Source organism: Dipodomys spectabilis, unplaced genomic scaffold (assembly GCF_019054845.1).
Source record: "Dipodomys spectabilis isolate Male_0828 unplaced genomic scaffold, ASM1905484v1 ptg000054l, whole genome shotgun sequence".
NCBI lineage: Eukaryota > Metazoa > Chordata > Mammalia > Rodentia > Heteromyidae > Dipodomys > Dipodomys spectabilis.
This window is the reverse complement of record NW_024870731.1, coordinates 83,165-95,934: the sequence shown is the minus strand read 5'-3', so window position 1 is coordinate 95,934 and position 12,770 is coordinate 83,165. Positions and strand designations below refer to the sequence as shown.

At 35.9% G+C, this 12,770-nt stretch overlaps 1 protein-coding gene across 1 annotated transcript; it reads right to left on the bottom strand.

Annotated features, from left to right (window-relative positions):
- Positions 1–10,864: 10,864 nt before the first annotated feature.
- Positions 10,865–11,791, bottom strand: LOC122107887 (olfactory receptor 4L1-like). Its single transcript, XM_042679754.1, has one exon. It carries the CDS (start codon positions 11,789–11,791, stop codon positions 10,865–10,867), a length of 927 nt encoding a protein of 308 aa, XP_042535688.1.
- Between the last annotated feature and the right edge of the window lie 979 nt (positions 11,792–12,770).

Sequence of the window (12,770 nt, the reverse complement as noted above, 5' to 3'; positions counted from 1 at the left end):
AGAAGACAAGAAAAGAAAGGAAAATTCACATTCATGTAATCCTAAAATAAAAATTATAAGAGGAAAAAAAAGTTACTGGAAAACAATTATTTTTTCAAAAAAGGCAAAAATTAAAGATTAATAAAATTTTAGAAAAGGAAAAAATTTTTTATATATATATAAGGTACCAAAAAAAAGAAAGAAAAAAACAAAGAAAAGAAGAAAAAAAAAAGTTCTTTGATTTTTTTTTTTTGATTTTTTTGGGAGGGGTGGGAAGAATCCTAATCCTGTATCTCCCTTTTGTCTGTAACCAGCCTCTTGTTGGAGTCTCTGGTCAGCTTGAGGTCCTGTGGCTTGATTGGTTTCTTAAGTCAGTTTGTTCAAAGAGGCAGAAAAATGCTCTGCTTTACTCAAGATTTTGAGATCCCCCTCCCAGATTAGTTTAATGGGAGGGTGATCTGCTTTGAGAATCACAAAAGAGGGGTTATGCAGTGGTGAGGCTAGGTTCTGGGTAGAGTTGAGGCCTTTCAACAATCAGTAGCTTTTCCCTGGGGCTATTTTGTAAAAAAACTCACAGAGCTCAGCCTGGAGCCATTCTCAGGGTTTCTGTTTTTCAATTGATTGATGAGGCTGCTAGAGGGAGGGGCAGCCTCTGGCTCTGGTTACCCAGTGAGGAAAGCCACTTCAATGGCTGGTGCCTGACCTGGGTGACTTTTCCCTGGATGGAGCTGAGTCTGGCAGGTCACTTTGCCGTTAAGTTCTTGTGACCTGCTAAATGTCTCATTTTATTCCAAGGCCTGAGTTGGAGCTGGCAGCTCCTCCGAGCTTTGTCGGTATCCAAGATGGAGATCACCGGTGCTGGGGGGGGGGGGGAGGGGTGGCCTTCCCTCCTCTGCTCCCTGAGAAGGAGTGAGGACGTCGGGCTTCTACTCATGCCGAGTCTTGGATCCTGGGTCATCTCTAGTCTGCAAAGTGCAGGATGAAGTTGTCCACTCCTTGTCGGTTCTTGCTGGTGTTGAGTAGAATCCGCTCATCCGCTGCGTCTGGCTCCTTCATCCCGGACTCTCTGTGTGAGCGCTCAGGTATGGCCCCAGCTGCGGTCTCCGTCGCGACCCTGCCGCCGCTGCCACGGAGGCTGCTGTCAAGTGCTCAGATGTGTCTTCTTGCCTTGGCTTTCCCTCTCTTGTCTAACTCTCTGTCCTGTGATGGCACACTTGGTGTGATTCTCTGGCTTAGGACTGTTCACTGGAACTCTAAAACTGCTTTCTATGTGAGAGCTTGTTCAGATTCCAGCTTCTCCTCTGCCATCTTCCCGGAACCCCCCCCACCTGTATCCTTAAGTGACTTGTTTTTCCCCATCTCCTCTACAAGTTATACTGACATCAAATATACTGAAAACAGGGGTTACACTGTGGGGGAGGGACATACAAAGCAACAAAGAGATACTGCTCACGCAATTCTTGTACCAATCTTTGAGTAGCTTCCTCACTCTCATGAGATTCTTGTATTGATCTTTGGTTTGCCTCCTCTCTCTCCCTATCACGCTCACACTGAGTCCTTTGTAAGTTTTCAATCTTTTCATGTTTACCAGTAGTGTTTGTAGAGCTTTTTGGGAACTCTCCTCTAGATTACTCATTATATGTTCTGTCACCTGATTATCATGAGTGGGAGTTGAGATACCCGGTTTTGCCATTTTTCTTGTGTTTTATTGGCTTTTTCTTACCATTTGGTATGAAAGTAACACCAATTTTGTGCTAGAATATTATTTTAAGGCAAGCATCAACCAAAGTCCTGTAGTTGCATAATCAAAAGTCTGCAGATACAATCTAGTTCAACAGATAAAATCTATCCAACCTCAAACAACTATGGATTAATGGGTAAGAACAGCAAAGAAGAATTTGGCCAACCAGAAATTATTAGGTTTAGGGAGAAATGTGGGAAAAAATAGGATTAGAGGGAGAAATGTGGGAAAAAATAGGATTAGAGGGATGTGGAAATGTAAAAGGAGAGTGAAATTAACCAACTCCTAATCTTAAAGAGGAAAATGGATTGGACAGAATGATAGGAGAGAGGGAAAAAAAGAGACAAGAACAAATGGAAAACCAAAAATTTAAATTTAAAAAGTGAAATTTAGAAATTATCTAATTATAAAGGTGAAATTGAGAGAAGAACGGGGATAGAATGAGAGGAGCGGAGGGATAGAAAGGAGACATGAAAAACTAAAAAATAAAAATACTTAAAAATATTATATGGGTATAAAGAAATAATATTACTATTAAGGAATTTAAGCCTAAGTGTTTTTGAATTGAGTAATACATTTGGATTAAATGTGTACACAATGGGGGATAAGGTCTAATAATCAATGACGGGCTTATCTGAGGATGAGCAGAACAGCAATCAAGTCATGCAAAAAAGAATGAAAGAGAAGGAAAAATGAAAATAATGAGAAAGAAAAAAAAAGGACCAAAAGGTCAGTAGAGATAAAAAAAAAAGCACCCACACACATATACACCTAAAATAAAAATTATAAGAGGAAAAAATAAAGATTAATAGAAATTTTTTTTAAAAAATTAAAAATTAAAAAAAAGGTACAAAAAAAGTGTTCTTTGATTTTTTTTTTGGGAGGGGTGGGGGGAATGGGAAGACCCTGTATCTCCTTTGTGTCTGTAACCAGTCTCTTGGTGGATTCTGCTTGTGGTGTTTGGTTTTCCTGTGGCTTGGATGGTTTCTTAAGTCAGTTTGTTTGAGCAGGCAGAAAAATGCTCTGCTTTACCCAGGATTTTGTGATCCTCCTCCCAAGTTAGTTCAATGGGAGGGAGATCTGCTTTGAGTATCACCAAAGAGGGAGATAGCTGTTTCCTCTAGTTTGGAGATGCTGTGATGAGGCTAGGTTCTGGGTAGAGTAGAGGCCTTTCAGCAAATAGTAACTTTTCCCTGAGGGGCTAGCTTTTGAGATACTCACAGAGCCCAGCCTGGAGCCATTCTCAGGGTTTATGTTTACTTAATTTCAATTGATTGTCAAGGTTGCTGTAGGGAGGGGCAGCCTCTGGCTCTGTTTACCCAGTGAAGAAAGCCACTCCTGGGGGGGTGGTGGTGGAGTTTTCTCTGTCTGGGCTGGGTGTCCCCCCCCCCCTCCCGTGGAGCTGAGCCTGGCAGGTCAGTTCAGGTTCCTGTGACCTGCTAAATGACTCTTTTCTTCCAAGGCCTGAGTTGGAGATAGCTGCTCTGCCGGGCCTCCATCAAAGATGGAGCTCTTCAGGTAGTGGTGGGGTGAGGGGTGACTTTCCCTCGTCTTCTCCCTGAGAAGGAGTGAGGATATCAGGGTTCTACTCACACCGGAGTCTTGGTTCCTGGGTCATCTCTGCCACCACCGCTGCTGCAGCTGCTGCTACCAGCAAGCACTCAGATCTGCCTCCTTGCCTGGATTTTCCCTCTCTGCCCAAACTCTCTGTACTGTGATGGTACACTTGGTGTAATTCTCTGTCCTAGGACTGTTCACTGGAACACTAAAACTGTTATGTTTTTGGTCCGGTCATGGGGCCTGAACTCTGGGCCTGGGAGCTGTCCCTCAGCTCTTCAGCTCAAGGCTAGCACTTTACCACTTGAGCCACAGAGCCACTTCTGGCTTTTTCTTTTTGCTTATGTGGTGCTGAGGAATTGAACCCAGGGCCTCAGGCATGCAAGGCAAGTGCTCTACTACTGAGCCACCTTCCCAGCTCCCTAAAACTGCTTTCTGTGAGAGAGCTTGTTTAGCCTCCAGCTTCTCCTCTGCCATCTTCCCATGCTCCACTTCAAAATATTCTTAAATCTTCAGTTTATATAACCAGAAAAAGTGTTATCTCTCTGTTCTATGTGATGACTACAAAATGAGATTAAAAAGACTACATGTGATATTCCTGATGTAATCATTTATTTTCACAAGTATGAGTAAAATTAAAACTCTTAACTCTATAAGTAAGACTAGAATGTCGGATAGGTGTGTGGCTCAGTGGGAGAACACATACCTAGCATGGAATTGGTTTAATCTAATCAATGTAGAAGCAAAGAAACAAATAAATGTTAAAATGCTAACCATTATAGTATCATCTATTTTTGACCCACAAACACATATAGTGAGATGAATCACTAAACTTTGCTTATAAAAGAGAACAAACAAAAATATTTCCATGTTACATTGAGATTATCTTTATATAGTAATTTATGCCAGGTGCTAGTGACTCATGCCTGTAATCCTAGCTACTCAGGAGGTAGGAGAGTCCCTTTGAGGCTCTTAGCTCCAATAAGCCACCAGAAAACAGAAGTGGCTCTGTAGCTCAAATAGTGGAACACTAGCCTTGAGCTGAAGAGCTCAGGGACAGCACCCAGGCCCAGAGTTCAAGCCCCATAACCAACTTAAAAAAACAACACCAACAAAGCAATGTACCCTATAAATTTCTTTCTTCACAATCATTTTTATGTATGGATCATTTAACCTTCAGATTTTTCAATTTGTAAGTCATAGATATCTTGCTACTATCTGAGGTGGACTAAGCCATGCTGCTTTGATTTTGAGGAATAATTACACTTAATGAAGTCAAGACATGAGCTTCATTAAATCATTTAATCTAGTGAGTCTCCGTTGGTTCTTTTATTTAATTCTTGTTGTAGGTTTGTAGTTCATTCCTGGAATATTTCTTGTCTTTATCAGCATGTAAGAACTACAATTATTGTCATTGAAAGGAAAAAATGTATACATACACTTGTACTCTTAGAATAAGAGCATCTCTTTATATATAAATATGTTCTCTCTTTTTTTTTTTTTTTTGAGTCCGGTCGTGGGGCCTGAACTCTGGGTCTGGATGCTGTCCCTCAGCTCTTCAGCTCAAGGCTAGTGCTCTATCACTTGAGCTACAGCGCCACTTTCGGCTTTTTTCTTTTTGCTTATGTGGTGCTGAGGAATCGAACCCAGGGCCTCAGGCATGCAAGGCAAGTGCTCTACCACTGAGCCACCTTCCCAGCCCTATAAATATGTTCTTACACAGACATATACACACATGTGTTGTGCATGGATATTATATTCAGCTGTGGATTCTTAGTCTTCTGTGTATATGCAAAGTGTATTAGCATGTATTTTTGAACATGAATCTGCAAAGAAATTGAAGCTGTCTGCTTTTCTAAGAGATTGTTTTCCAGCTGAATAATTATTTAAATATTTAGTTCTGGTAGCTTTAGTGTGGTCTTGTTTGTAAACATTTGGGGAAGTGCCCAAAAGTGGGATTGCTGGGCCATAGGGGAGCTCTATGTGGAGTCTTTTGAGGAACCTCCATACTACTTTCCAAAGTGGTTGAACAAGTTTACACTCCCACCAACAAAGAAAATGTGGTATATATACACAATGGAATTCTATGCCTCCATCAGAAAGAATGACATTGCTCCATTTGTTAGGAAATGGAAAGACTTGGAAAAAATTATATTAAGTGAAGTAAGCCAAGCCCAAAGAAACATAGGTTCCATGGTTTCCCTTATTTGCAATATCTAGTATATGTATGAGTCAAGCAGAAAAGGTCAGATAAGGTGATGTTAGGAAAATCAACCCTAAGATATGTATTCAAATGTTTTTTTTCTTTCATGCATTTGTTTCTAAGCATTGATAAGATTATTTCTTTGTTGCTTTGTATGTCCCTCCCCCACAGTATAACCCCTGCTTTCACTGTACTTGATGTCGGTATAATTTGTGGAGGGGAAGGGGAAAAACAAGTCGTTTAAATACGGATACAGGTGGACCCGTTGCAGCAATGAGAAGTACAAGTCGTTATGTTGAAAACGAACTTTACAACTTTGGTGGGTGGGGGGAGGATTGGGTTGGGGGACAGGGGGAGGCTGGGAAGGGATGGGAAGGGGAAACAAAGGAAGAGGCTGCAATGCTTGATAAGAAATGTACTCATTATCTTGCCCATGTAATTGTAACCCCTCTGTACAGTATTTTTGCAATAAAAAATAAATAAAAATTTTTTAAAAAATAAAGAAATATTTAGTTCACATTTTTATATTAGCAATTTTAATTTTACTCATGTATTTCTTCTCTTAAGTCTAAAGGAACATTAATCTTTTTGAAGGGTATTACTATGTAATTTTTCAAAACCATAATTCATCTTATGTATTTATCTCTTAATTAGATTACAAAAAATAAAAGCAAACAGGTGATTTCCTTATATGATACAATAATACAAAGTATACTTATTTCAAAACTCCTCTATAAGTGGTATAACCAAACAAGTTTAATGTGTTTAAGTCCTTTGTCCTTAGAATGCTGTATTTGACCTTGAATTATGGACATTTTCCCAGTATTATCACAGAAATACAACCTTTTCAAGTTCAAAGAAAATCTGTTTTATTTCATTTTAGTTCCTCCCAGTCCTAGTTGTTCCTTCCATTGTTTGTTGTTCATGCTTTATTACAATACCTAATAATCGTGTGTACAATAATTTAACAGAACTATGAAACTTACCAGTTTGCTTCAGAACTAAGGCTCTTATGCAGTCCTGGATGCTTAAAATTTATCACTCAGTGATACAATTTTATGCTCTGTTTCAAAAGATGACAGTATTTAAATGGATCTTTTGATAAAGGAGAAAAGTAATTAGATTGCTATTGATTCTTCAGAGCCTGGTAGCAAAAAATCAATAGGGAAAAGCTGGGATGGTAGCTCAGTGGTAGAATGCTTGCCTTGCATGCATGAGACCTTGAGTTCGATTCCTCAGCAGCACATAAGCAGAAAAAGCTAGATGTGTCTCTGTGGCTCAAGTGGTAGAGTGCTAATCTTGAGCTGAAGAGCTGAGGGACAGCGCCCAGGCCCAGATTGTAGACCTCATGATCGGAAAAAAAAAAATCAATAGGGAATGCAAAAATATCCTCCTGCCATTGCAGAAAATGAGATGTTAGTATTTTCACTTATTATATTGGTAGAATATTAAAAACAAAACTATTATTCTTGTTTCATGCAAAATACAGATTTTGTTATTATTCTCATAATTTTGCTGTAGTCATTTTACATAAAATATTGGTTATATACAAATATAAATGCTACTTTGGTAAAATGTTACTACTTTTTCCACTACTTTTTTTAAGTTTACTTTTTTGAATATATATATTATTGTAAAGATACTGTACAGGGGGGTTACAGTTACATGAGCAAGGTAATGAGTCCATTTCCTATTGAGCATTGCTACACCCTCCTTAGTTTTTCCCCCTATCATCCATTGGATTTTGTCACAGACTTTTTCTGCATTTATTACAATGATCATGTGATTCTTGTCTTTGGTTCTGTTAATATTCTGCATTATGTTTATTGGTTTACATTTATTGAACTAGACTGGCATTCTTGGGATACAATGAATTTGTGTAACTTTTTCATTATTGAATTTGGTTAACACATATTTTATTAAGGAGTATTGTATGTATGTTCATCAAAAAGATTGGTCTATAGTTATCTTTCTTTCTTGAGATTCTAGTTTAGATTTGTGTATGATCCAAGAATAATAAAACTAGTTAGGTAATGATCTCTCTCTTTCCACTTAATGAAAAAGGTTGAACAGTACATACAATTCTTCTTTATCAGTCTTAGAGAATTCAATTTTGAATCCATCGGTTCCTGAAATTTTTTTTTGGGGGGAAATCTCTATTGCCATTTCAATTTCATTATGTTTAAAATTTTTATTTTATTTTAAAGATGCTTCATAGAGGAGTTATGGTTACATGAGTAAGGTAATAACTAGATTTCTTGTTGAGCATTTTTACCCCCTCCTTTATTTTTCTCTTACTACTCCTTTCCTCCCCCACTTTCAGTACTTATTATAGATCTGTTTAGTTTATATCCTGTTGGCTCAATTTTTGATATACTGAAATGTATCCATTTCTACAAGTTTTTCCAAAGTGGTTTGAGAAGTATACCCCTATATTACTGGATTTTACCTGAATTTGTTATAATAACCATTTCTTAATTTTATTTGTGTGATTTCTTTTTTTTAAATTCAAATTGGCTAAGTGTTTAACAATGGTGTTTATCTTTTTTAAGAATCAAGTTTTATTTTTTATTGATTCTTTTTACCATCCTTTTAGTCTCTAGTTCATTGATTTCTATTGTAATCATTAATATTTCTTCCACTCTTGGTTTGGAGATCCTTTTATTGGTGTTATGCAATGGTTCTTTTCTGGTCTAGGCTGTTGAGTCTTCTAAAAGCCCCTTGGATAGGTTTCTCTTTTCAAAATTTGGAAAGTATTCTGCTATTCCTCTTTAAATAGGTCCTCAGTTACCTTCTATTATCCATCCTCAATACATATTATACATACATTTTTAATTGAGTGCTCCAGGTTTTGAAAACTTCTATCATAATTCTTAGATCTTTTGTTATGTTCATTCTTGCCTCTGTACAATATCTAATTTGTTTTCAAGCCCAGTTCTGTTTTATATACCTGCTGGAGAGGTTTTCCACTTTATTTAACATATTTTTTATTGTTTCCTTTAGTTTAATAACTTTTCAGGATTTTTTATCTCTTTATTGAGACCTTTCTTCATGTCCTGGCTTGATGTTTTCATTAATTTGTTTACATATGCCTTTAAAAATGTTTACTTCTAAGTCATTGTACAAAGGAGATGCCATTCAACAAAGTAGTATATAAATACATGAATATTGATCAATGTCATACTTTCATTATTCTCCCACATTCCTCTCAACCCCAAACCTTTTTCCAATTTTCTTAATTTTATAGAATATGCATTAAATTTTATCTATGCCTTTTTCATCTCATTTAGCAGATAGTTATAATTTCATTAAACTCATTAACTCCTACATTCACTTGGATTTTTACTTAGCTTTTTAATTTGTGTTTTCATTAAAGCCCATTCATTATTTCCATATTCTTTGTGCTTGTTTGTAGAGATCTTCTTTTATTGATTTTTTCCTGTTTAGGGGCTTGAACTCTGGACCTGGGCACCATCCCTGATCTTCCTTTGTTCAAGGCAACACTCTATCACTTGAGCCACAGTTCGATTCCAGGCTTTTCTTTGGTAGTTTATTAGAAAAAACAGTCTCAGAAGTTTTCTTACACATGATGATTTTGAACCACTATCTTCAGATCTCAGCCTCCTGACTAGTTAGGATTACAGTCGTGAGCCACCCAGTGTCTGGCTTATGAAAGATTTTTATCAATAGTCCTTTTATCAAAATTAAACTTACTGCAGAGTGACAAGTATTTATATTAGTAGTAAATGTTTATAGTTTTGTTTATTTCTAAATGTTCCTTTATAATTTTGATGCATTATTTTGTTTTTCATTGCTGTTAGCAAAAATAATTCCCACTTTGATGATTAAATTATACAAAGAATGTGATTATCAATAAACTTACTTTAAAATAATTGCTTTAATAGCATCTAGAGATCAAGGTAAAGACATATATACATTTTTAGCGTGCTCTTTTCATTTACTAGGTTTTTGCCCACATTTTCCTCTTGCTCTTTTTCTAAGTCTTTAATGCTCTTCAAGCCAAATCCACAGTGTTTTTAAAATCAAATTCAGAGTTCTCTAAGTCAGTGATATTCAGGAAGACTCATGGTTGGTGATTGTTCAGTACCCACACAGAATAGAATTGTTTTTTTTTTTTAACTGTACCCCAGGAGTGATTTTCTATTAGAAATTTTTAGTTATAAACAATTTTATAAATTTCAAATAATTTTTATCCAAAGGTTTTTAAGGGGTTTAGTGTGTTATACTGACAAACATAAAAATCTTGTGAAATATTTTATTATATACAGCATAATCCTACCCACCAGCAGAAGAATAATTTTCTTTATAAAGGCTAGGATTCCTATAATGTGGGATGTTTTATCATATGATAGTAATTTTACAATGTAGCAATAAAATCCATTATAAATGTTATTGTCTTAATTTACTTCCTTTCTTCTTCTATTTACTCATATTTATTTACTTATTTTATTTATTTATTTATTTTGTTGTCGGTCATGGGGCTTGAACTCTGGGCCTGAGCGCTGTCCCTCAGCTCTTCAGTTCAAGGTGAGCGCTCTACCACTTGAGCTACAGTGCCACTTCCGGTTTTCTGGTGGTTTATTGGAGATAGGAGTCTCACAGTCTTTCTTGCCCGGGCTGGCTTTGAACGTGATCCTCACATCTCAGCCTCCTGAGTAGCTAGGATTACAGGCATGAGCCACCAACGCCCGGCAATTTACTCATATTTATTATGTATTAGATTAATAGAAAGTCTTTGTAAGGGTAAAGTGACATGAAAATATTCCAAAAAATAAAAGCACGAACGTTGGGTTTTACTTTTATTTATTAATGTTTGAAAGTCAAAAGAGCATAGTTACATGCACAGATAGAGAATTTCAAAGAATACTCTGAAGTTCTGTTGACATTATCTTCCATTGTTTTTTCCTATGGAACTTTATGTTTACTTTACTTTTGAGTTTACTGACAAATTTTCCATCTCTGAGTCTGCAAATATCAATTTATTTTTCTTTTTTAAACACATAGCAATCATGACTTATTCATTGTTTGTAACTTCATAATGGTATAGATTAATAGATAACATTTGCTACTCATATCAATTAACATCATCATTAAGAATATACATATATATTTTAAAATTATTTCCTCACCAATAAATATATTTTACCTAAAGGCAAGTATTATCTGGCTTTATATGTCCATTTTGCTCCAGGCCTCACTATCATTGTTAAAGATATTTAAATACTTTTAATTGTAAATACAAAATGATTTAGTGATAATTTTTCTACTTCGGTCATGATTCTAACATGAAAAGTAAAACAAAACATTATACAATTGGCTCATTTTGTCTTACTCTGGAGATAAAATTGTCTTAATTATATATGTTAAAACTGGATATGCTGCAAATGTAATTTTCTCATAGCCTCTTGCATTTTCTGATTTCTCAGTGTATAAATAACAGGATTCAGTAAAGGTGTGATGACAGTGTAAAAAACTGCCAGTGTTTTATTCCTTGCAAAACTACTGAATGGCCAGGCATAAATAAAGATACAGGGTCCAAAGAACAGAGTGACCACAATTATGTGGGCAGATAATGTGGACAGAGCCTTAGGGAGCCCTCCAGATGATTTTTGTTGTACAGTGACTAGGATAATAGTGTATGAGACAAGCAGAAGGATGAAGCAGATGAAAGAGAGAAGCCCACTGTCTGCAATGACAAATAACTCCAGGATATATGTTTCAACACAAGCAAGCTTGATCACCAGAGGAAGGTCACAAAATATGTTGTCTACAACATTGTAGCCACAAAAAGGCAAGTTCACTGTTAGTACCATCTGGCTCATAGTGTGTAAGAAACCAACTATCCATGAAAGTATCACAAACCTATTTAGCAACCTGGGATTCATGATTGTCCTATAGTGCAGAGGTTTACAAATGGCCACATACCTGTCAAAGGCCATGACTATCAAAAGAGACATTTCAGCACCCCCAAAGAAGTGCATAAAGAACATCTGGGTCATGCAGCCCCATACAGAAATCATCTTGTGTTCAGTAAGCAAGTTTGTGATCATTTTGGGTGTTGTGGCACTGGAGAGACACATGTCTAAAAAGGAGAGATTTCCAAGGAGGAAGTACATGGGTGAATGAAGGGAAGAACTAAATATCACTGTGATTATAATGAGAATGTTTCCTAGCACTGTAGCACTGTAGATCAAGGAAAATATCACAAAGCAGAAAATTTGCAGTTCCCATCCTCCAGAAAATCCTACTAAAATAAACTCAGTCACAGTGGATCCATTTTTGTTATCCATTTACTGAAATCAGAAAAATTGTGGGAGCTTGTTATATACAAACAGTCTTTAAAGTTCATACCAATACGTTCCTATTCTTATTAATTGGCCACACAAAAATTGATGATGAAATAACATGTCATTTTAAATTCATCAATATACCACTTTCTAACATTGGAGATTATATTATGTATCACATCACTGTAAAACAATATTCATATACCTACATAATAATTAAAAGCACTTGAACAGTGCAAGAACCATTTTACATCATTTTATTCCATTAAATGATATACTTGTCAATTCATCTTGATTTTTCACTGATTTGTTTACCTAAAAAAAATAGACGACAGTTTACTATGATGTTTATTATTAATTTCACTTCTGTGCCTATCCCTCGTGGAGGATGTATTATTTCAATAAAAAATATGGAACTATAAAATAAATTATATTTTTCTTTTGTAATTTTAATTTTATTGTCAAGGTGATGTACAGAGGGCTTACAGTTATATAAGTAAGGTAGTGAATACATTTTTTGTCTAACTTGTTACCCCGCCTCATTTTTCTCTCTTTTCTTCCACATCCTAACTCCTCCCTAAGTTGTAAAGATCATTTCCAATATATTTTTCTCTATTTTTCCAAGTAGTTTATAAAACTACTTGATAGTTCTAAAACAAATTAGAAGTTAAATTCTACATGAAAGAAAATGTTTTCATTCATTAACAGTCATTTTACTTTTAATTAATTTTTATAATATACTAAAAATTTCAGGGAACATGGAATTAGCCTCAGATCTTTTTGAGCTTGCTTTCTCAAGTCCATTGTGTTGCTATTACTCATTGATATGCTTGTTTAGTGTGTGTATGTTATTACATACAATTGCTTAGAAGTAAATATTGAAGTGATTCTGTGTTGCTATTGTTCATTGATGTGCTTGTTTAGTGTGTGTATGTTATTACATACAATTGCTTAGAAGTAAATATTGAGGTGATTCTGTTTT